Here is a 26,663-nt window from a genome sequence, read left to right on the forward strand (position 1 = left end):
ATGTAGGTTTTTTGACACAAGAAAACAAAAGCTGCACCAGCATTCTATATTCACCATACTTGGCAAGGACTCAGGAAATGTGATTTGTACATGTTAACATGAATCACAGATAAGAACTAAGGGAAAATATAGTCAAAATACTGCACTCATTTTGCCATCCATATCAACAGGACCAGCTAAAAGTAACCACATTATAGTGAAAATTAATTCAATGTTTAGAAGTCAGGCCATTTATAAATGTCTTATAGCCTACATTGTGTACTTTGTATTTAATGTTAATGAATATTTAAATTTTAAAGGCAAAGCTTAATTGTAAAATGTGTCATGCAGTAATTCTCCTGTTAATGTTCTGAGCTGAGTCCAGAGTAACTTTTATACACACAGTTCCTTAAGCTTCAGGTAAATTGTAGAACCAAGTCCAGCTCTTGACTTTGCACAGAGCATCCTAAAAGTTAAACCATAGATCGAAGAGCATTGTCCAAACACTTGAACACTGACAGTCTTGAGGCCATGACCACTTCCCTGGGGAGCTTGTTCCAGTGCTTGACCACATTTTCCTAATAACCAATCTGAACTTCCCTGATGCAGCTTTAAGACATTATTACTATGCACACCACAGAATCACAGAATCTGGGGCATGATGGGCTTCACATTTTTAAACTGAAAAAAACTTCAGTTTTTTAAAGTGAAAAACTGGAAGCTAACAAAAATAAGGATCACTCTAGCCAATTCAACATTGGCTGGAAGGCAAAATCATGCCAACTTAATTTAGAAATAAGCATATGTTTTTAACTGTGACGATCATTGACATAACCACTAAGAAAAACTGTGAGTCCTTTGTCATTTGTGGGAGGACTCATCTGACAGAGTGTAGAAGCTTACAGTGTAGACATCCACATTTAGGCTAAGTCCATAGACTTCCCTTAGAGTCAACTGAGAAAATACACATTTTTAGGGTGTGATTCATCTCATCCTAGAGTAGACACCTAAACTAGGGCAAATTAAAGTACACTTCTCCAAAAGTCCTTATTTCAATAGTTTTACAGGGTAGATATCCACGCAAGATGAATACTAACCTTAATATCTTTAAAATCAAATCAAGATGCTTCTATGAAAAATAAGCTTTTTTAAACATGATTTACCAGTTTAGGTTCAAAGGAAACAGCAACATTCTACAATATCACCATCCCTCCTGCCCTGAAATTTGTTACACCAAAAACTGAAAACAGGATGACAACTAACACCTACTGAGGAGTTCCTCAATACCCCTACTTTCAGTTTACATACGATGAACTGACTTTTTTCTTCTGAATTCTAAAGGCAATTTATTAGGATTTTTTGAAAACATTTGGTTATTCCTAGCTTTGTATACTATACAAGCATATTTCCTCTGCAGTGTCTTTATAGTCTTTCTTTTATGGGTTTTCTTATGCAGCCACTGAAATCTTGAGGAATTTTCTGGAAAATAATGAGTGGTAATGAAAACAGTCACAAAATGTGACTCTTAGAGTAAAACATGCACGTTCAAAATTTCCCTACAATTGCAGCAATCACTCAAAGTGAAAAGATGGAGAGGATCTGGAAGAAAGCTCTCCCAGCATGCGACAGTGTAGCTAGAATGTATTCATCAGCTATAGTCATTGGAAACAATGGAAACAATCATCAAACAATCTAGAAAATCTATTTTAATAGGATTAATTCAATACCTGTTAGAAATAGCCTTATATCAAAACTTAAAATGCTATGTCTTCTGGTATCTTAAGACAACATTTGCTTTTTAATACTTATTCCTTGTTTGATATATATCCACATGAAGCTTTAAAAAAAAAATTCTTCAAGATCCATAGTCCAAGATATTTCTTCAGAAAGTTATTATTTGAATATATAGACTTTTTAAATATCTCTCTTTTTAAAAATCTCTCTTGATTTACCATACACAAAGAGTTCAAGGAATATAGTTCAAGATCTGACCTAATTAACAGATAGAGAAGAGTTGGAACTCAAGAATGATACAATTTTATTGCTCAAGGACCGTCACAGCAACCTCCCTGAATACGTATTTTTAAAAAATGTAACTCCTTTCTGCCAAGTTTTAGACCTTCAAAACAGTCTTTCAATTTAAAACAAAAACAAAAACAAAAACAAAAAAAAACAGCATTTAGGATGCCACCCTCATTTTTAGCAGACATGAGGAACTGCAGTTTACAAAGTGCATTTCAACCATAATGTAAATCATCCCATGGGAAGTCTGTCCAGCCTTCTCATCCAGCTACACATATGGCTTTTGTTATATACTTTAGACAGTGTTGAGTAATTGTTCTACATAATACACCCATTTGCTTTGAAAACAAAAGGTCTGGATTATGGCAAGAAAAATTTAACAAGAAACAGGAGTGAGCACACATAATGAAAACAACGCGTAATCTGACCCTTGAAAAAGAATGGCACACATATAACTCCATGGTTTTTCTTCCCTGCTGAATCTCCATCTCCTACCTAAATGCTACCAATTCCAAATGCTACAAGGTTGGTATAAGATCAAGAGAAACCGAACAGCAGTGGAACTTTAAAATGGTACAAAAGGACACGTGGTTTTCTGCCTCCTGCTAACTCCTGTGCCAATCTAGGAGAAGGAACTGGAGTAGCGTGGGAAGGAAGCACATAAACACTCAGAAAAAACAGGCAGTCTACACATTCTTCTTCTATACAGGTCACCAACTATTTAGAAAAGCAGCATGTGGCCTGTTAGAGCCACAGACCTTTTTGAGTGCCTCTGCACTAGTGCTGAAGATTAGATCAGGAGCCTGCTCCCAAAGTGAATTTCCCTATTGCCACCACGTACTGTGCTTTGTAGCATGGGACAAACCTGGATCATGTGAATTGTCTTCTCACACTAAACTGAGTTGGAAGAAAGGCTCCAGGAGTGCATTTAGTGCCCTCCAGTCACAAATAGGCATTCAATGCATCCGACAAGGTGACAGCTGGTCTGTGTGGTCTACTGTGCTTACTAAAGTAAGGCACAGTTTACATGACTGTTGATGGGCACCAGTGAAATAAATCAGTCCATAAAAAAGACTGATATATTGATGCAATTTTAAATTCTCCTAGCATTAAACAGATTTCTACTGACAGAACACAATGGAATTAACCAGGTCCATGTACTACTGACTAGCTGACAATAAAGAGCAAATGGGTTACCTTAATAGGGCTGCCATCTGGAGTTAGAACCTCTTCTGAAAGCTCCATCATCTTCAGTGCCATCAGGGCAATGGCTTTAGCATGACTAAGGCTTTTCTTATGGAGTCCTGCTGCAACGCAGTACGCATCACCTATTGTTTCCACCTGCAGCAATGAGATAAATCAAATGTTAAAGTATGATGATGATAAGAGAACCCTACCATTAGTTATCTGCAATCAAATAGCATTGCTTAAAGCATGTGAGCAAAACATCCATAAAATAAGCAATTAGACAACGGAGCATAATTACCTGAGTTTGCAAACAGGTGCAGTCAAAACCTGACATGCGATTGCATAGTGGTTCATCACCATTACAATCAAAGAAGATCATTATATCTAGGACAGTTTATGCCGTCAGATGAGGGATGACAACATTTTCCCATAGCAGTAATACAGAAAACTCTATTTTCCTATAAGAGAAATTGCTTACAGCTTGCTTTGATGCTATCCCGGCTGAGTTTGCTGTTGGGTAAGAATAAGTGCTACACGATTATAAATCATAATTATTATTTGCTCTGCTAGAAAGGTATATCAGGAAGAGCATTAGAAAAAGCAAAGCATCACCATAAAACACAGTGAAGAATCTATAATTTATCATTATCAGGTAGCTCTTCCTGGTATAGGGATAATTTACAAATAGATGCCATTGCTACAGACTTTTCACTGCACCTGTCTCTGATATTTTCAAATAAGAACTGTTGCCTCTCTGTACTATGCAGGCTACCTGACTGTGAATCCACTACCTTCAGGCACCAAGTTCAGCAGACTGATCCCTCTGGTCTTTTCAGACAGGCCTTGCCTCTCTCTTATCCATGATTTTCTTTAAAGAAAGTTGTCCCTTGAGAGGAAGCAGGAACGAAAGAAATTACAGAAGCCCTCTGGCTCTGGATAAAGGCAGCCTGAGAAACACTGAAGCCCTCAAGTTCTCAGCTTTATTGACAGCATTGTGTTTTGCAGTCTGCTTGCCCACACACTTAACACGTGCTCTGCACACAGTCCATTAACACATGCACAAGCAGACTCAGCCCTCAAGGATTAGTTTGGTTTTTGCTACATAACTAATCTGGCTTTCACCCTGCCCACAATACTACCAGAATTCCAGACAAGGCTTCAGCAAAGGCTAGAGTAAGAAGAAAGCATGCACTGAGCAAGGAGTTATTCAGGGAATAAACATACCCTATTCTTCTCTCTGCAGGAATTCTACTAATACTAGTAGACCTGGACCTTCTCAGGTTAATTTCCAGTCCTGAGAAACAGAACTGGAAATACCACCTCAAAAAGTAAAAGTTACATGTATATGTACCCAGAGCATGAATCTAGAACAGCAGTATAAGCAAATACTTCCCACCATTAAACTTACAGGAGCTGCTATAAGCCCATTGCTAAATTTGGCACCTTAGCCTTTCCTGCTGATAGCAGAGGAGGACATATCTAAGAAGCTGAGGCTTTCTCATAAGCTGGGAGCTGACACAGCTGGCAGAGCTCCTTCATCACCTTTAGAAGCTCCTAATAGTAGCTCTATGTAGAAAAATCATGTAGGAGCAATCAATATTGCCTGCATGTTTTACCCAAGCCATATCTCAGGATCTCTGTCCACAAGAAGCAGAGACTGCCAACTCCCTGCAGCTTAGGAAGTTGTCTTTCCAAAGACAAATGTATGGGCAAGTATATCCTAATGGCTGGTGAAAAATATAGGAAGTAGGGAAGAAAATACAGGAGCAAAGTGAGAAAAAGTATCAGAAGTTTAAAAGGCACTCTGGATGGCTAAGGAATAGATGGTAAAAAAATCCCTACATCAGAAGGAAGAAATAGCAGAAATACAAATAACTGCACATTGTCATTCTTCAAAATTGTGGGTGAATATAACCAGTTTGAATAAAGGGGTCTATGATGTCAAATACAAAAATGAAATACAAATTCTGCTCTTTCTTGAATGATTTAATTTCAGAATGACTTCTCCATTAAAGTTAGTTGCATTACACCACTGTAAGCAAGTACAGATCTGGGGCCATATACTGCTCCTGCAATGTTCAGGCAAACCTACTTATTTTGTTAGCTTCTTTGGAAATTTTCATAGCTGTACAAACCAAGATAACGGTTAAATTGCACTGACTGAACAAGAAGCATCATCAGAGTTGCATTGTACGTATCTGTGTACTACCACAAAAATGGGACTGAAGCTGCCTCATATTAATCTTGCTCTGAAAATAAAAATGATAATAATTTCATTGTAGGATACTCTTTAAAGTGCTTGTCCCTATCAAGTTCCTCTGACAGTAATACTGGAGAACAAGACAAATGATTAAGATTTTTGAGACTGACATGGTGGTTGAAACTGGATGTGATGAGTACTGATATGGTTCTCTAATGATTTACCATTCTGTGACCCTGTTTTCAGCCACTACTAAGATTTTCACCAAATATGCATTTTAGCTGAAATTTCCATGCAGAGTATCTCCACCAAACTTTAACTTTGGTTCAGTCTTCCTTCAAAATCAGATTTGACCAATTTTCTGATTATATGTGGGTTTTTTTCCCCCAACTCCTTTTTTTAAAAAAACCTCCAAAAGTTCTTATAATTCTCATTGTTCACGGGACTTTGAATTGGTCCTCTCATATGGAGTCATAGAATCATGGAATGGTTTTGGTTGGAAGGGACCTTAAAGATTATCTAATTCCAACTCGTCTGCCACAGGCAGAGACACCTACCATTAGACCAGGTTGCTCAAAGCCCCCTTCAACCTGGCCTTGAACACTTCCAGATATGGGGCATCCACAGCTTCTCTGGGCAGCGTGTTCTCACCTTCATTGTAAAAAAAATTCTTCTTTATATCCAGTCTAAATCTACTGTTCTTCAGTTTATAACCATTGCCCCTTGACCCATAACTACATGTCTTGGTAAAATGTCTCTCTCAGTCTATCTTATATGTCCCCTTTGTATACTGAAATGCCACAATAATATCTCCCCAGAGCCTTCTCCTCTTTAGGTTTAACAGTCCCAGCTCTCAGCTTGTCCTCACAGCAGAGCTGTTCCAGCCCTCTGATCATTTTTGTGGCCTCCTCTGGCCCCCCTCCAACAGGTCCATGTCTGTCTTGTGCTGGGGATCCCAGAGCTGGACACAGAACTCCAGGTGGGGTCTCATCAGAGTGGAGTGGAAGGACAGAATCACCTCCCTTGACACTTCTTTAGATGCAGCCCAGAATATGGATGGCTTGCTGCACTATAGGTGCACATTGACAGCTGATGTTGGATTTTTCATCTGCCAGTATCCATAAGTCCTTCTCTGCAGGGCTGTTCTCAATCCATTCATCCCACAGCCTGTATAAATATTGGGAATTACCCTGACGCAGGTGCAGGACCTTGCACTTGGCCTTGTTGAACTGCACAAGGTAATATGAGGACATTAAAATAGAAACTGCAATGACAGTGAAACATCACACTTCAAAATTCCAGGCTGGGCCCATCAATGAGTCAGATGTGCACAAGGAAGAATGGGATTTCTCTTGGCTCGACTGAGAAGCGGGAATTGGACCAGACAAACAAAGCACTGCTTATAGCTCACGCCAGTCTATCGCTGGGCAAATCCTGAAATCACTGTGCACACCACAGAGCAACTCACTCCATAAATATTCAAGTAAATGTCAACAGAATGAAGAGAAAAGGAAGGTACTATTCAAGGTGGCTAAATATAGCAGCACTCAGATCTGTTTGATGCTCTTCAAGATGATGATACACAGTAATGAAACTCCAGAGGAGATCTCTACCATGTGATAATCAGAGTTTTTGACTTTGTAATGTCACTATTAGAGTGTACTATTAGTAGTAGATTTCATATTCCTTCCTAGATACATATGCAGGAAAAGGTATTTTACTATCACTATAAGATTGGAGTACCTTATCCTGCTTCTTTCAAAAAATAGAATGTATTATGTTTTGGATATTTCAGCCATTCTTGCATATAATTGAAAGTTCTACCTTTATTAAGATTTAGTACATTTTTGTTCTAGTTGAATAATCCCTTCTTACTGCTTTTAATATTAGTAGCCACTCACTAATAGCCTGACCTACTCTTACCTAATTTTCATTCCTTTTGACTGATTTACATTCACTGTGAAAAGCTTCCCTAGAGCCTTCATTAATTGGGAATTAATATATAGCACTATAGAAGAGAAGTGAGCTTGAACTTAGATTTCAAAATGAGACCAATCTATAAAAAATGTAGGATATAATTTTTATTCTTAATTAAAAAAGAAGCCAGGAATCATTGCAGCTACTTACAAAGCCATAAAAAGGCCTTTTCTAAAGCCTACTATAACTCTGCATCAAGTCATTGGAAATGTCCAAAAGATTTTCAGTCAGGGACTCAACAAATCAAAGATTAAGATTTACAATTAACTGAAGTAGTTGTATGTACTCTGCAATTCAGGAAAAGCTTCTTGGTAGATATCCTGAAACTGCAGAACGTTGCAGAATGACAATGCATAAGACTTGCAGCAGGAAGCAAACAAATCTGTTTTACTTTTGGGAAGTTATTTTCTACGTACTCAGCTCCTGTTAGTCCTCGGTAGATACCGTATGTCTGGTTTAGACATGAACACTACTTTTTATAGAAGTTGAGCTCTGTAGTAATTGTCTTATAGTCACTTATTCTTAATTCATACCATTTTTAGGCAGAATATGGCTTGTACATGAATCTGTTAGCCCAGTAGACAGAATTGTCATTTCTCGGATTCTCATGTGTCCAGAGAACAGAAGTTAATAAATTGTTCTCCTGGCAGCTCCAACAGGTCTCTTCTAACTACCAGTAGCTAAATCTTATATTGTGTTATGTTACTTAACTGAGAAACTGGAAGTTGTAGCTGAATGATGTTCCCTGGGTATAAATTCAGGACGTTGATTCAGTGACAGTTCAGAAGGGAAAATGTGGTGCATTGAAGTAACATCCTTGCTTCTGTACTCTTCCTCTCGAACGCATTAATATGCACCAGGCATTACATGTATGAGCTCCTAGAAGTAATGAAGGAACTGAGGTGTCACACTTCATATCACAAGGTTACACACACAGAAGGAAATACCATTTTGTAAGTGAAACCTGCAAATTTTAGTTTTTCATCTAAAATATTCAGAAATCCCGACAGTCTGAGGAATCTCACTAACACCTTTTTCAAAGCACAGCTTGGAAATAAAAAATTTAATAACAGGGGTCACTCCTGTGGCAATTCTAATCTGAAATTCCTACAGCAATCAGAAATATTAAATCCACTGAATGAAGTAGTTAGAGGGAGAGCCGGCTCTAGTTTTGGTCCTGTCTTTCTCAGCAGGTTTCCTATAGAAGCCTAACAGAAAATTTGTATTATAACTGTTACAGTGGAGTACTCATTATTTTTTTTTTTCACATAAGAGCCGTAAATAAGTCTGTGTGCCTTTTTTACTAGGTTCAATTATACTCATAACAAGAAGGCTTGTTTCCTTATGATCGAAACTAAATACGCACCAAAAAACTGGGTCAGAAAATTCAAAAATTGCTGTCTTCTTCCAAGAAAAAAGTCTACACTTAACAGCATGTCCCTTGTAGATCCTTCACCTTCCTCTGAAGGGTACTCGTGGAACATTGTTCCCAACTCCAAAATACTCACAGGGCTGCATAGCTTTTTATTACCTCACTCCTAAGAGTTATAACATTTAGTATTCATTCACCCTAAAATAATCTATGCCACTGTCTCTATGGGCTCCTTAATGCTTTTTTGCAAAATAAATAAATAAATTGGAAGTAAAAAGTTGGATCGCCTTCACTATAGAGATAGAGATAAACACAGTTGAAGTATTATCTCTAACTCAAAGTGTCATCCATAAATAAAAGCCCTTAATGCAGGTTTCACAAGTGATTTTAGTTTGAGTTGGCTGTCCTGCTGAGTTAAAACTAACTGCTAATGGAGCCCTTCTCAAGCCAAATCCATTCAATGGACATTCATCCTTCAGCACCTTCCTGATATATATCTATATACAGGAAGAAAAGACTTTTTTTTTCCCCTCACAAGGTACTGGAAAAAAATCAGAGTGCCATTCAGGATGCAGAACTACAGGACACTCCTGAATACCTCAATGTTATACACAGGTGATCAAGTAAATACAGGATTAGTTTGGAAAGTAAATACAGAAGTATTGCATAACCATCCTTTGCTCAAGGATGCTCTTCCTTGAGAAAATAAAACATTTCAATGGTACATGTATAAGGAAAAATATATTATGGTCTTCAAAGTTTTTTTGTCTATTCTAGTAGCATATGTACAGGGTTTTCAAAAAGATGGACCCAATTCGAAATTACTATTACTTTGAAATTGGGTCCATCTTTTTGAAACACTCTGAAGACCAGGGGTGTCAAACTCATTTTTACCGGGGGTCACGTCAACCTCGTGGTTGCCTTCAAAGGGCCGAATGTAATTTTAGGACTGCATAAATGTAACTACTACTACATTTAACTGTATGACACACACAGACTCTAGACAGAGTAACTAAACATATTCTTCAGACTTTTTCATGTCTTGTTTTCTTACCCTCTTTTTAAAGAGTAACAGATATTTCTTCTAATTCAGTTGAGTTTCCACATGCATCAAATCTGGCTTGTGGTCTCACATATTTCTGTTATTTTAATCACCAGAAATATTTATTTCCGCTTAAGTAAGTATGTGTTCATAATAAATGTAATTTTAAGTTGGCAGAAAAACTTGGAATATTAAACAGTTTCTCTATGCTCCACACCCTGTTTACAGCCACAGTATATAAAGTGTATATGCTATATTTAGCTGAAGAGAGGCTTGTTACTAAACTGTTTCTTATCACTTATGAGTAATCTGCCAATAGCCTGAAACTCTCCTGCTGCTGGGAGATATTCTATAAAATTTCATTTTATATTGAAATTATAACAAATGGGAGTTGCAATGATATGTTTGCTCTTACAGAGCCCGAGAGTGAAAAAAAGACAAGTAAGCAGCAGGGAAGCGGGTAATGGCTTAGTTAATCACAGTTTAATGCTCTTCATCTTCCTCACTTAACTTTTCTTACTGAGAAAACTAACTTTTTCACTTTGGGTGAGGTTTTTTTCCCCTGCACAGAAGATCATTATTCTCCATCTCAGAATACCTGCCTCTCTTTCACCTGTTGCCAGTTCATGCTTCTTCTCTCCTACCCAAATATAGACACAGTGTTCTAGGTGCATGCAATGTGTACTGATTAGTGAACACCTTTCAAAATACAATATGTTAAAACACTGTCTAGAATTTTACTAAGTAAATATATTTGATTTTTCTGACAAAGGCTGTGCTTCTTTCCCTGATAATACCATTGTTTGCACTGTCATCAACCTACAGTTGATACCAAACTGGGGGGCCCAGTCACTTTTTTCCAGGGCAGGGCTGCCATCCTGCCTGGACAGGCAGGATGAATAGGTTGAAATTCAACAAGGACATGTGCAAAGTCCTGTCCCTGGGAAGGAATTTCCTTGGAATGGGTACAGCCTGGGGCCAACTTCCTGAAAAGCAGCTGTGGGGGAAAGACCCTGGGGGTCCTGGTACGCAGCAAGTGGCACATGGGCCAAGAGCGAGTCCTGGGAGCAAAGGTGGCCAATGATAGCCTGGGCTGTACAAACAGAGATTGGGGGAAGTGGCTGTCACCCCTACCCAGCACTCAGACCACACCAGGATACTGCCTCCAGTTTTGGGCCCCTCAGTACAAGACAGAGATTGAAAAACAGGATCCAGCTCAGTGAGGGGCCAACAAGATGGTGGGAGAGACGGAGCACCTGCCCTGTGAGGAGAGGCTGGGGAAGCTGGGCTTGTTCAGCCTCCAGCAGAGGTGGCTCTGGGGGGACCTAAGAGCACCCCCAGTGCCCATGGGATGTCCTCAAGGAAACACAGGTGGGCTCTTCACAGTGGTGCAGTGTGGGAGGAGAAGAGACAACAATGATATCGGCGTCCGTATGGATTAGGAAAACAGGAAGCCTGTGAAATTTATTGACTACAAGATCTTTCTCTGATAAAAAGATTTTTTCAAGTATTTTAAAGAGCAGTTCTCCAGACAGTGAGGATTTTAATAGATGCTTCAGCAAATACAGTGATAAAGAACATAATCCTTGTATTTTAGGGCATAAATCTCAAAATGAAAATGCTAGAAAGAAGTCTGCCATATGTACCTGACATTTCATAAGTAGCTCATCTGGCTTCTTGTACTTATTCAAGTACCCACATTCAACATGGACCATTATAATGCACTAGTTAAGGCAGTTGCTACTGTAATACAAACTTTAACTACATGGTACACACAGTCCCCCAATATATGTATTAGCTATATTGATAATTATCTGAAATTTCAGTTGTCCAAATGTTTTCTGTCTCCCCTGGCATTTAGATAATTGAGTCACAGACTCTTCACTTTAATTCTGTGTCTTTTCATCCCAAGAAGAAAAACATGCTACACAAATTACACTGGAAAAATTAAAGCTGAATATTATCCACACTTTCTGAACTTTTTATGATGTAATATTTAAACTGCCCAAGGAATACTAATATCAAATTTAAAAATTATTATTTTTCCTCCATTGGTAATAATGAAATATTTTCTCTTTTTCTGATTTGTGACCTATATTCCTATGGAGGAGAGGAGAGGAGAGGAGAGGAGAGGAGAGGAGAGGAGAGGAGAGGAGAGGAGAGGAGAGGAGAGGAGAGGAGAGGAGAGGAGAGGAGAGGAGAGGAGAGGAGAGGAGAGGAGAGGAGAGGAGAGGAGAGGAGAGGAGAGGAGAGGAGAGGAGAGGAGAGGAGAGGAGAGGAGAGGAGAGGAGAGGAGAGGAGAGGAGAGGAGGCAGAAAGGAAGCAATTTTTGAAAATAATCATTTTTTTCGTGTATTTTATTACAGATAACTTTACTGCTCAGTTGAGCCACGGAGCTGCATTGTTTGTGGCTGCAACACTACATTTTCCCTGGTGATCGCCCGGCAGATTAGTGTCTGCCAGAATGTCAGACTTTATCTTTCTCCAGTGATCATCAGAAAAATTACCACCTCAGTTTCCTTGGCTGATGAAATGCTGTTAACATTTCTCTTCTTAGCCAAAAGTGAACAGAATCAGCACTAATGTTGAGGACCCCTGAATACTCAATTGCCTCTTACAGTCAATCCTACATGTTACTGAACATTTCAATGGGAGTGAGCGATACATAGTTTTTTGGATGACAATAATCATAACCATTTGCAATAGCCATGGAAAGTCAAGCTTTGAATTAATCAGTATTCTAAGGGACCTTATTGAAAGACAGTGCAGTATTCATGCTCAGTGATGGTGGGAGTTATTCCAATGCCCATAAAACAAAAAGCAATTAAATTAGGAAACAAATAACTTGGGTTGATGCTGATTGTATGAGAGAAATTCAAATACGGTGAAACTTCATTTTATACAAGAAAAATACACTATATGCATTAAACAACATAACATTGAATTAACCTATATAAGTTGATTAAATTACTGTAAAAATAAAGCACATGAAAAGTAACACAAGCAGGGAAGAAGCAGTATTTCAACCACTCAGGCAGCAAATGGATAAGATGTATACTATGTGGGTGAGGTTTAGTTCCCCTAACCAGAGACACCTCAATTCTCTTTCACAATCAATGAACTGAAACGGGAACTCCAGCAGTCATCTGACCTATGCTAAGCATCTCCTTCAGGAAAAGATGAACGTTACACTAAAAAAGTTTTACACTTACCCTATGAAATCATACTTTTCTCTGTTGATTCTGAGGGTAGTCTAGATGACTAGTTCTATGATATAAATAGCATAGATTCACCTCTGTCTGTACAGAAGAGAAAGAATTAACAAGACTGTGTGGAGAGGCAGAAAGGCAGACTGAACATGGGAGGTCACAGAGGCAGGTGAATTTTAGAAGTAGGAGAGGCAAGTTCTGGGAAATCAAACAGTCCTTCAGGAAACCTGATCTCTAGATGGAAAGATGAACTGGTCAAAAATCTTTCTATACTCCATAGGTCAGTTTCTTTTTCGCTCTTAGAGATTAATCCAGGCTCAGAACATGAATATGAAGTTCCTTCAAATGAATACAGCAAAATTCAGCCCTAAGACGAAATTCTTACAAGTATAACTCTATAAGAAATCTTTGAAGTTATTAGTATCTCCCAATGGGCTTTTCTTTCATCTGTTTTTTGCCCCAAGTTTAACAGCAGAAAATTAGGAAAAGGCCATGGCATATGGCAAAGTGGTGCTTCAGACTTATAATTTGGGCTTCATTATTCCTGTCTATGACTTCTAGCTCAGTAGCAAACAGGATACTTTTTTTAACTGGTATGGGGCAAAGACTGAAGGGGAGATTCTCTCCATTCTAGTTTTATTTTAAGTCAGCAATGTCAGCAGTCATCACAGGGAACAATTTACTTAATATCCATACTCTACCTCAAGAAGTCATTGACATCTCCCACAATTGCTTCTGCCCAAATCTTTCTCTAAATATATATCTGCAAATCAGTAATAATCTTACAACATTGTCATTCAGGACAGGACTCGCGCTACCCTGTGTCAGTTGCACAGAAACTAAGCTACTCATGTATACTCTTTCTATAGTCACTAAAGAGAAAAATCTACTTCCAGGGCATGAGGTATTCCATCCTGAATTCTGGAAACAACCTTTTTTTACCCATCTACCCAGCAGGACCCAAATTTTTGCTTAATTGCCTGCTTTCATGCCTAGACTGTCATTTGATAGGCAAGATCCATGCCATGTTGTCATCAGTACCCTTTTCTGAGAACTGGCTGAAAAGCAGGTTTACGTGGGCCACGATGGCCACAGACTGGGAAGGCTTAATTTGTGAAACTCTCAGAAGACTCTAAGCAAGCTGTTATCTTCTCATGTCTGACTCGCCCCATGCTGTTGAAAATGATCTACAGCATGCACATTGCTGCTCCTATGAAGTGCCCCAAAACAAGAAAAAGATTGTGTGAGTGCATTTACTGCTAGTGCTAAGATACTGTTTGTCAGCACAAGAGCAAGATCCTCTTTAGCTCAAAAAATCCTGCATCTTGGCGTGCATACTTTGGCATGCAGGTCAGGGATGTTATTAATCACTAAGTGGAGGGAGGGCAGATGTGAAATATTTTGGGCAGTTTATGGTAGAAAGACTTGAACAATTCATTTAATCTAAAATAAAGATTCTAAGGAAAGGAAGGTCAAAGAAACACACTGGAGAGAAACTAGATGGGTTATTCCACTGAGAGGTGGGGGTGTGCTCTTTCTCTGGGGGTGGTGTAAGTGCAGTTCAGAAAAGCCTCCTCTGAACACGGTTTAAGTATACTCGATCCTGAGCTAGCTTCTAGATACACATTTCTGTCTATGTCACAAAGAGTGAATACTGACTTTTTTCAAATTAATCAAAACCTATTTGTTTTCTTGATGTTGTGTGAATACAAAATAAAGCCCAGCTCTCTTTAGATTTTGAAGTATTCCATATGTTTTCCACTGCATACATTTGGCAGAAAAGCTTTGAAACACAGTTGAATTGTGCAACACTGTGAAGCTTAACAACATCTGTCAGCTTAAAATACTTAAGTCTGGGTTTTTTTCTGAAAATAATTCTACATGTTGGTTACAACAATATTAATAGATTCCCAAAATCTCTGGGATAATATAAAAAAACTCCTGGTTTTAAAGATTTTAAAATTTCTCAGGATAGAATTTGAGAATAAGACTGTCTTTAAATGGACCCAAGAATCTCCTTTGGTTTCTACCTTAGTGTTTGGTTCTCTTAGCTTCTGTTTCTCAGCTTTGCAAAATTAACTCCTAAGCAGTGAAATCTTGTGCCTAACTTTCAAGGTAACTCTGCAATGCTTTTATGGCACTGCATTCTGCTTCTGGACATAGTTCAGTGTACAGAAAACCCCTCCCACATGAGCAGGAATGGATTCCGAATGTCCACCTATGAAATTCAGAAGTGAAGCTCATTTTTTAAATGAAATGTCTTACTGTAAAACGCAGCTCCTTTCCCGAGAGCCTAATTATGAAGCAATTGCTTTTACCGGGCCTGAGGGCATTTTATTTTTAGTGAGTTTAATGATGCTACATGCCGGCATGTTTAGGAGCATTTTGCAGGAAGAGCTGTATTCAAACTCTTTCTATAGTACCTACTTAGCAGACTTAAGCAGAAATCTTTCATTATCCAACATATGGAGGAACTCTTTCATCTACACTTTAATTCAGAGTGCTGTTTTCTTTACAACAGAAAAAGAGAGGAATACTATTTGTTGTGTAGAATTATTATCTAGTATTTTAAAGGGTTTTTTTTTTTGCTAGTTAAAATAGAGATATGCTAGAAGACTTACAGTTTACATTATGTCAGCATCAGGTTTGCACACAACAGTTGTGGAATACAGGAGCCACAGTGAATAAATTATTTCTCTCTTCTGTACGCAAGTATGAAATTGAAAAAATCACACTAAATAATTGTGATTAATAGAAAATGGCCTGGCTGGCATTCTGCCTTATGTGAGGTAGTTGAAATGTCAAAGTAAAGATCTGTTTAACAAAATAAGCAAATATTAAAATAACCATGCATAACATGGTTAATGTTATGCATTAAGACACACATTTCAGTTTAATGTGACTGCTCTTCTCCAGATGTAAGAGTGGGCTTTATTTGCTATAGGTATTCCTGGTATTGAAACTACTCCTGAATAACAACATCTTCTTCAAGGTTACATAAGCTTTAATTTATCTGTCTTGAAATTCACACATTAGCTAGTTTCTCTTAAATTATGTAAGTATCCTCCATATTCATTTAAAATATTTAAGAAATTGAGGTATAGTTACAAACGTTATTTGCATAAATGAAACTGCAGCATCTTGGCACTGCTCACATATATGAAGAGTCAGATGTATGTTGTTACGGGTGTGCTTTGTACCCTCTCGATCTGACACAATACCAGGTTGTTTAAATGGAAATAGCCTAGGCTGATGGAAAGTGAAATCAATTTTCTCCAGTCCCTCAGAGGGACTAAAATTTAGAAAGTGGAAAAACTTGACAGAAGAAACAAGGGATTCAAGTATTAATGGTGGGTTTTACAAAACACAGCACCCTTCTGACTCCTGTCCAAATAAAAAGTCAGGATATGGCTCGGGTTCACACACAGAAACTGAGGACTTGGGAAGCACTCCCAGGACAAGTTGGACGTTGGCTCTAAGGCTCCCAAGCAGCTTGAGAGAAATGGAGGGAACACTTCTAAACATGTGTGTGATTTTCATATAGGAGAAAAATGGAAGGAGAGAGACAAAAAAAGAGAAGGAAATACATACAAGCAAAGTATTGCTGAAGAAGAAATTATATACAGACACAGAACTCTTAGACTATTTAGAGGATTCTTGGGTGTTTAATTGGCTAAAGCAGGCGAACATGCACAGATGTTTTAGTGCTTTGTTCAGGTCTGTATGTTTATAAAGTAAAGACTAACTCTTCTGGAGTCTGCATGTCTGTTTGCTTCATTTGCACATCTCCCTAAAGACTAGAAGTGTAAATCCTCCACAAGGCTGCAGAAAAATACATGCTTGAAGTAATGGCAAGTCTTAAAATATTCTGGAGCTCTTGGGCAGTGATACTGCAGATCTGCAGGGAAAATCCAAGGAATCTTTTGTGTTCCTTTTTTTTTCATTTAACCCAAGAACACCTCTGAGTTCCCAAAAAAGACAGGTGCCCCAGCTTTGCCCTGACTTCATACTCAAGTGACACACCTGTGTGCCAGCAAGTAAGTCCACACACAGCCAGAGTTGAAGGAGAATGTCAGTGCTATACCCTGCTCAGAGCAAGGAAAGGAACAAGGTTCGGTAGCCCATTGTGGTGGGACCTGAACAGAGCAGTGTGCTGAAGGGCAGGTCTACCAGGCTGGGTGGCATCATGGAGAGAGACAGCTTCTGGGTACCAGAAATTTTCTTTTGTTACCCATTTTCTTCTATTACACATTTGAAACCCACTGATTTTACACTAACAGGAAGAAGCCACACCTTGTACACCAGTAATCCCCAAAGCTGTACCTATTCATCTTAAAAAATCTATATTAACGGTATTTTATGTAAACCATATTGCCCATATAAGGGTATCAGTAGTGTTTACAGATTTTAATTATATTTCATAATAATCTTCATTATGCAGATGCCTAAACTGAAGCTTAAAGAATTTGAAACCTTCTCGAAATGGTTGTGTAGTTGCACTGAACTTAAAAGTTTAAAACTGAAGAAGTGATGGAAAAAAGACAAAAATAGTGGCCATAGATTTTACATGAAAACGTGGAGACTATGGTTTTTAATTTATGAAACATAAAGCCTGGAAAACTTCAGAATAGTCTGAAGCTCATTACTTCTGTCATTGCAGTATTCTTTAATGATTATAGCACTGATAGTAAGCTTAAGAACTTATATACGGATAGGTACAAACATCAGTTCTCCAGGAGGGATAGTCATGGCACTGAGAAAGTACTGGTATTTTCTGTAAAATGAGTACTGATTTCTGCAACTTAAGCTACCAGCATAAAAATGTGAAGTCATATTTTTAGAAAATGTGAACTTAAAATTGGGTTCCTAAAAGCATTGTCTCACAACCTCAATATAAAAAGCATTTTTCAGAACTGGTGTGTCAGTCTCGAATGACCACAGAACAGTCCACGCTTCCCACCCTTTTTTAGTCTCTCTTTTTCAATGAGCAAAAATTAAGGCTGTACCCAGAGTTAGGTGTATAATGAAGAAAAATTAAGATCTGACATACTAACTGCATCATTCATAAAAAAAATAACATCATTCTGTGTAAAGTAAGTGAAACAATGTTGGCAGGAATAACAGCCAAGGAGAACCCCAAGGAAGCTGATAAAGGACTTTGAGGCACTTGTGTGGCACCATTCAGAATGTCAGTTTAGCCAAATAATGGAACCGAAAAGAAAGCAGAAATTCACATAACAAAGTTGTGAATTCTAACTATAAAATTACCTTAGGAATTACGTTGTCTTATTCAATAAATACTCAACAAACTTCCAATTAAAATTTTGACAACAAAGACATATAGCAAAGAAATTCTGGCAGCTGGCAATATTTGATTGTCGAAAACATTTAGGACTCTGCTTAGACATGGCAAGAGGGACTCGGCACTTCACAGAAAGTTTAGTGTTAGGGGAAAATCTACAAATGTCTTCAAGGACAAATGCTGCACTGTGCAGAGAAAGGACAAAGCAACCAACACCTACAGGAACAGGCCTGGTTCTGCTCTCTTTGGTTTGGCACTACCCAGCCAACACTTAAAGCCACTCACCCAGCACTTATAGCCATACAGCCACGGCATGGATGGCCCGAAAAACAGCCACAATACATGCTGCCTTTACTCCACATAGTAGTTAAAGGGTGAGGGAGGGAAATCGGGTTATTTCGGAAAGGAAACTGAGGGGAAAGTAGCTGAGAAAGCAGGCCTACACAGGCAAAAGTACTCTACAAGAAAAAATATTTAAAACAATCCTATGCCAGAGACATATTACTTAGAGGAAGATACAGGAGCTTCAGGAATCTTTAGCATGGAAGATTTCAGTCTGCAGGGTTGATTTTAAATCCCAGCAGCCATGGCTGCAGCATATCTAAATAGCTTATTTCATAAAGTGATGGTTTAGCTGAAGCATTGCTTCCCAGCACTTGGCTCATAAGCAACAGGAACTCAGAGAAAAAAAGGTCGAAGAAAAGACACAAACAGTCAGACCAACCAGTATACATTTTACCCTAAGCAATTGCTGTCAAAATTAATGGAGATCTGTATCCCATTACATCTGCTCCTGCAGTCCATGTTTCTATTTGTATGTCCGCAGACACTAGCTTACCAAGCATCTACATATACATTGCTTTGATTTGCACTCCCTGCTTGATAGTATATTTTTCTCCCGTTCCTCAATTCCAAGCCAAATATAATTAGCTCAGTCAGTAGCACCATTTTCCAAATGCATTGCCAGGTCTCAGCTCTCTCACATCCTCTCCTTTTTGTCAGTATCCCAAGAGTGTCCTTCTTGATCTTTTCATAAAGGCTACATGTAAGCAGATTCTTTCTAAAGTTTCACTCTCTAAAACACACATTCTTCCAGATTGCTAAAATTGTCACCAAGGCTCGTATCACCATGCACCTCGGTTATTGCAATTTTCTCCCTCAACCTAGACCGATGTCATCTGTCATTGATATCCATGCAAAATGCTCCTGTGAAGTTCATTTTCTGAGCCCATCATCTGCCTGTGTCATTGTTACCTACACATCCATCCACTGGACACCCTTTCCCCACCTCATCGGTTCCAGCTACCTACTTTCATTTCCAAGAAATTTCAAAGTCTAACTCAGTCCCCTTCAGCCCTCTTATTTCAGCATTTCTTATTCTGTATCCAACAGCTCATTATCCTTGCCTTCCACGTCTGACTTGTTAAATGTGAGGATCTTTGTTCCTTTTTCTGTGCCATTCTTCTTGGTAAACATCCCTTGAATGAATAGTACGAGACAATTGAAAATATTATATTCATTGTCTGCATCCAAGATTAGAAGCACCGAGGTTTTGAATTCAAAATGTGGTAACAGTAAAGCTAGATGAATAATTTACAGCATGGAATATATTTAATGAATTTTGCTTAATTTTCTGTTTACAAAATGGTGAATTTGGTATTCAGAAGCACTCATCCAATAATCTTTGTAAATTACTCTTGCCATGTTGCTTAAAAACAAGCAAATTTGAAAATTGATCTGTTTTGATGTACGTATAGCTTACATGGTAAATTTCTGTAGCCTAGTTACAGGAGTATATCTTAAGAGGCAGGCTCTGGGTACAAACACTAGTGAATACATATATAAAAGTCACTGCCTGGCAATAACTTCTAAAATTACAGTTGTTGTGGTGATCATTCCCAGGAATAAACTTAGCTTCCAGAATATCATTCAAAACAAAAGATATAAACACACGAGCTATTTTCATTTTAAAATGCAAATGCTTTTTTGAAGTAATTGTCATTTTATTTTAAGCCTAATTCTCTAAGGCAAAGAAAAATGGTTCATTGCCTGTGTTCTGTCTTTCTGTAATGCTCAACTGAGTCATTTTTGCTTAAACCCACAGTTACTTTTTTAAACTTCTGGTTAAAAAAGAAATGAAAAACAAATTTGGGAGGAGAAAAAAAGGTATGTACAGCTTCAAAATAGCCACAACGTACATTTGTCTTGCTCACACGTGGGCTGTGGAGGGAAGCAGGGGATGTGTAGGGAGGCTCAGGGGACATGCAGATGTAGGGAGATGGAGGAAAACCCAGGATGAAAGGATCTGAGAAAGAACTGACTATATTAAGGCAGTAACAGTGGAGAAAAGGTTTTAGAGGTGTAAGACATTCTTCCATAGAAAAACAGGCTTTGTTTATTCCTCTGCTCATATGATTAATGGATGTCTTAACTTGCTGGAGTGTTTATTCCTTTTCTGAATGCATACATCTTTTCTTCGCTATCTCAACAGCCATCATCTTATTCCACTGGTCAGGACAGTATTTCCATAAAGTAACACCTATCTAAAGTGGCACCAAGCTAGGTGAAATGCAGTAAGCCATGGTCTAAATGATATCATATTAATGACCTATGTAAAAATATTCTCTCTTAGTATTCTCACAGGGCTCAGCCAAACTTCCTTCCAAACAGGACATAGAGTTTTACATACTTTATCTCCTATTCCCATGCAACCATAGTTTTCAACAAAGAATGTCCTGAATGTCTCAAAACAGTTAACTAAAATTAATCATCTGGGAAAATACTAATGACACCCATGTACCAAATAGAGTATGTGAAACAGGGTCACTAGATATCACTCGTGACTGAGGGTCAGAAGTTCCTCAAGCCCCATTCTCAGAGCTGGATTGAGATCCAGTGCAGTGACACCAGATAAATACAAACTGAACTCAAACTTCCAGTATTTTCTGGCTACATCACTGTAACAATTTTCAAATGATGGTTGGTACCTTCCCTCGTAGTTCTCCCCAAGCATGGCCTTTGGCTTCAGAGCACTAGTTAATAACAAATCCTTAGCCCAGGAGCACAAAAGTGCGATCTTTTACTTTGGTATACTGTCCTACCAGCCTGTATCTATACCATGTTCAGTTCTGTGGTACATATTGTAACTTTTGAACCACCGTTATAATTTAGGTGGGTAATTAATATTTTTTTATGCCTTTTAAAGTGTATTAGAAGCTATAAATGAAAGGAAGAGAACTCATCTGAAGACATTTTCTCTACAGCCTGTCAACAAATACTATTTGAAACAGTTTGAAACTAGTGATTTAGTTTGCAAGGCTCAGACAGAAAACAAAGTCAATATATAAATTTAGAACATTTTTTTTCCTTTGGTGCATTCAGTAATAAAAAAGAAATTTGCTTTGCCTTTCCTATCACAAAATTAAAGATATTATATAAACAAAATATATTCTATGCAGATTTCACAGGATAATTATACAGATAATTTCTTAACTGCATTTATTAAGTTCTACCTCCCCTCTTTTTTCTCTCATACACATACTGGACACCAAACCAACTGAAGAGAAGTAAAGGTGATGAAGTCTGTAACAGGACCAACACGTGTGATTGCTCCTTTACTGCAGAGCACCACAGGAGCTTGGAACCCCAGTGCTGTGTCCCACTCACCCCCTTCACTGTGAATGGATGTCTGCCGTCCTCTTTTTCAGTGGAAGTTTAAATCACTTATAACACTTCTTTTTAGTGAATGCTCTTCTCTTTATGGAAAATATGAATTATTTCAGAGGAAAGATAAGTGCCTAAGCCCAAAACCATTTAAGTTTCAACCAAGACAGAGAGCATTTGAGTGCCTTCCAGCAGCGTCAGCTTGGGCTGGAATCATTGCTGTGCACTTCATCACCCCTATGACACTCTGGCTGATGTGTCACCTAAAGGAAACCATGCTATAATAGAGAAAGTGTACGTACCTACAGGAAAATGGGAATATGAGGCATATATTCCCATGGGGAGACCATGATGACAACTCAATATCAAAGTATTTGATTTTCAATGGGCATATTTCAGATTGGTCTTTTTCACATGAAACAAAAATATTGTCTTTCCAGTTTTTCAGGGAAAGTGTGCAATTTAGGAAGATGGCTACTGGGATTTTTTTCCTATCTTAGTTTCAATTAGACTTTGCTAACTTAGGACTTCAGTTATTACCTTGTAGATGTCCAGGAATCCACACTGATGGTCAAACCGTGTGTAGAGTTCATTCAGCATGCTGATGACCTGCATGGGCGTGCACTGTGCACAGATGGCAGTGAAGCCAACAATGTCTGAGAAGAGCATGGTGACATCATCGAACTTCCTGGCCTGAACCTGCTGCCCCTGCCACAGCTGCTGAGCCACTTCTTCAGGGAAAATAGAAATAAGGAGATCTACTGTTTTCTTCTTCTCTTCTTCCAGGGCTTGGTGTGTGCATTCTAGCGTTGCCTTCAGCTTATCCATTCGTTTTTTCAAGCCATCCTGGGCCTTTGCTTGCTCCCCAACCAATATGACATCGCGAGTAGCATCATGGATAGGTATGTCCGAAAGATGGAGGCCTCGGCCCATGAGTTCATCCAGCTTGTCCACACAGGGGGAACCCAGAAACAAAATTGAATTTGATTCTGGCACATGAATCATTTGTCCTTTAATTTCCATCACCTGCAAAGTAAGAATAGAGGTTAGAAAAGGAAAAATTAGCTAATATATGTGGATCCCCACTCTACCTTTCCTGTTCAGCTAAAATGATAAACATAAATGTAGCCTTTTATACATAAGCCTCTTACACCTACCTATTCAGGTAATGAGACTCACAGAGTCTTCTCACCAATGTGAGTCAGATAATAGCCTATACTAACACAAAAGTATTCCCAAATCAGATGTCGGATTCTATTTTAACCCAATTAAATAAGAAAGCAACCACAATAACAAGTATTTCTCAGAATAGTCTGTAAACCATGCTTTTAAATTTTGCTCCTGGAAAGTACCTGGCCTTAAAAGAAAGTTTAAGAATACCTCCTACTTTGTTACTTAGCTTATTATCAAAAGCACAAAATAAAAGGGAAATGAGAACTATCTGAAAGCAGATTAGCGAAATGGTGAAGTAGCTTCCATTCTTTTTCAGCCAAACAGCTACTAAGTCAAATGCAGCCATGTTATAGAGGAACCAAATTAGAAAAGATGTGAGAAAGAACTCCATAAAATAATAAATGGCATGGAAAAAGTGTGCCCGTGCTTCTGTTTCCTATTTGCCTTCTCATACATGCAGCAGAGTTGAAGGCTGACATTCTGCTAGAGTCTGCAGATTTCTTGGTAATATTGATTCATGTAATTTGTAGTTGAAGAACAGAAGAAGGAACAGTAGGAAAGCAGTAGCAGGTGGTTTGTCACTCTGCTTTATAGATTTCATATTTGCCTGTAAATGGGTAGATGTTTTCAGTGCTGTCCAGTGGCTGACGCCAACAAGGCCCTGGCTGGATACCTCTTGCTCCATGATGGCAGCTGAGCACAGAACTACCACACTGAAATGGACATTGAAAACCAACTGTGATGATATATTTGGCATTTGGGGCTACATACATTCTGATTTTTATTCACTTACTTGGGTCACACAAAAGTTACTGTCCAATACTGTAAAGGGACATTTCTCACCTGAATATAGTATTTAAAAACCAAAACCACACGAACAGAAAACTAAGATGAACATGTTTTGTTTAAGCAGAAAATAATTAAATCAGATAAACTTGATTTCTTTGTAAATACAGCCTGCCATAGCCTCTGCCATGAAAAACAATCATGGTTAACGTTTTCATTACAGGACTGCACAAAGACCAGGGCAATACTGTACGTGGTGATCTAAAAAAATTATCTCATAGACAAAACAGGCACAGCACACAAACGTTGTGCATCTAAGCACCGTGTTAGGCACCATAATGCCTTAAATCTGTATTCTTCTATTCCACACAATCCACTGAAATAAAAAGGTCTCCTCCAGTCACCCTTTCTTTCATCATGTAGGCATTCTCTCACTCTCACATGATTCACTTTATCATTTAATCCTCCTTCCGTCCATAATCCTCCCAAGCAAAACAGGAAAACCTCAACCACAGAATCCAGAGGTGTCTGTGACTTTGATTGTGATTGTGATTGAAGTGTCCAGAGGCCTGGAAGCTCCTGCAGAGCTGACGGCTACCCCTACATGGCGCTTTTATGTTTGGGGAAGCTGTTGGGAAGCTCCTGTTTCTATCAGGGATTTCTTATATCAGATAAAATTCTGTCACTGCAGATCTTACTGTCAAGATGGGCACTGAGCCTATCCTGTCCCTATGCCCCGTACCCCATGCTGCCAGCTACCCGACAGATGTAACTTCTGATGTCAGCATGGGAACTCGGCAAATAAAAGTAAATTAAACTAATTTAAATCTACAAGTTTCCTAATTTATGTTCCCACATACTTGCTAATATTTACATTTCTAAGCTCAGTATTCTCAGCTCTGTTCTGGGACAGCCATCTCTGTGAGAAAGCCAGCTACCTAGATGGGCAGATTTAATGCTCCAAGAATAATTGTTCTTTTTAGTTTTTTAAACATATGGCTCCCTACTCAAAACATAAGGGAAACAGGTGTTTTCTTTGTGCATGCAGCCTTGTCCTCTCAAGGGGCACATAAAAAATTGTTTAAACTCTGAAGTACAAATTGCCAAATGTGAAATACATTATATGGCATTTCTAAATTCTCTTATTTTGTTCCCCTTTGCCAGAGAGTTTTTCTGTTTTCTGTTCACAGAACTTCACTGGTGTGCAAAATAAATGTATCTCATATTATCACTTCTCTCTTCCACCTCCAGGTGAAAATAAGTTGTCAGCTCAGGAGAAGGGAGTGTGACCACAGACCCTGGCTGAGCCGGCCTGGCCTGGGGCTGGGCTGCCTGTCAGCAAGGAGCCGTGTTCCTTCTGCCAACCTGCTGTGAGACAAGAAGAAAATTAACGCATCCCTCTGTGCTCCTGCTTCGCCTTTGTCAATTTGAGGTGTTAAACTCTTTGATGTGATCTCTGTCCGTGTGAATATATTGTGCCAACCTTCCCCTGGTGGATTCTTCTCAGGAAACACTGATGGAGTGAATAACATACTAAACAGGCACTCTGGAGTCCTCTGCTCTGCTTCTGGGTTACCCCAGGCAAATTATCAACTCTGAGGGCTGGTTTGGCCTTTCAGCACAGCAGGAATAAGGATATTGACCACCCTGTAACACTTTGAGACTTACGTGTGAGAAGCAATAGGAGACACAAACAATCCTGTAAAATGCGTAACTAATAATCACTTGTTCTTCTGCCCAAGTGAGCTGAGCCCCTGCTTCAACAGGTTGAGGTTTTCCAGATTATTTTTAGAAACTTTTGCAAAGATATTCTCCCCATGGAACAAGCAGTTGCATGAGTTTCCTAAAAGTGTCAAAGGTTCAGTACTATTTTGGCTTTATCCTCTGAATATTATTATCACTTGCTCTGCTTAACAGGAATAGTTCATGTCGCCTATCACTCCTTTGATGTTACGTTACTGATCTTGATGTCCTGCTCTCTCTTGATGAATGTGGGATTTTTTTTTAGAAAATGGCATGGTGGTCTCTTCAAGTTGCCAAATCTGGACACCAGAAACAAAGCTGGACCTGCTCGCCTAGGGAAAAACACTCAGGTCTTGTAAAACACAACAGTAGAGAAGAGCTAAGACTGCATCACTCTCCTCACTTTTTGCAAAGCCCTTTCCTTTCCAAATAAGTTTCTGAGATGATTCATACTCTTTCTAGAGGACTTTGGTTGGCAGCTGTGATCCAGCATAAGGTCCACCTCTCTTCTGTGGATTCTTGCCTCTTACATCCTTCTCTGCATCTTAAACTGAATTAATTGGGACATCAGATTTGCCTGAAGCTTGCCATAGCAAGTCACACTTCTGGGCATCTCCCCAGACATGGACTGCTTTACACCTGGACCATAAGCCCACAGTCAATCAGTATATCATCTTTCTTGTAAGCAGGGAAAGATTAAAACATTTCTGTCCTCAGATGTATTTCATTGCTGCTACATTTCATTGTTTTCCTGTTTCTTTGGTTATAATCTCACTGAACAAAATGAGAATAATTCTACTGCCTTCAGAGGGCATTCTCCTGATCTACAGTGGTATAAGAGAATGTTTTGAAATGAACGATTATACATCATATTTTATGGGATTACGTTGCTGTGAAACAATGGTGCAGCCCAAGTAGCTCTAGGATGAAAAACAAAAACCTATTGATGAATATAACTTTCACTGCAAATCCACTGCAAAGAAAGGGGAGGAAACAGAAGAAGCCCA

General features: G+C 38.7%; 1 protein-coding gene across 3 annotated transcripts in view; it reads right to left on the minus strand.

The window, feature by feature from the left end:
• Window positions 1-26,663, minus strand: part of GUCY1A2 (guanylate cyclase 1 soluble subunit alpha 2) — a 165,739-nt gene that overhangs the window by 59,771 nt on the left and 79,305 nt on the right. For all 3 annotated transcript variants that reach the window (XM_065048613.1, XM_065048628.1, XM_065048622.1), the window contains exons 5-6: window positions 22,495-22,980; window positions 3,199-3,342 (exon numbers count right to left, since the gene is read on the minus strand). In XM_065048613.1, the coding sequence (XP_064904685.1) occupies window positions 3,199-3,342; window positions 22,495-22,980 (630 nt within the window). The remainder of the gene's footprint in view (window positions 1-3,198; window positions 3,343-22,494; window positions 22,981-26,663) is intronic.

Source organism: Columba livia, chromosome 1, assembly GCF_036013475.1.
Source record: "Columba livia isolate bColLiv1 breed racing homer chromosome 1, bColLiv1.pat.W.v2, whole genome shotgun sequence".
Taxonomy (NCBI): Eukaryota; Metazoa; Chordata; class Aves; order Columbiformes; family Columbidae; genus Columba; species Columba livia.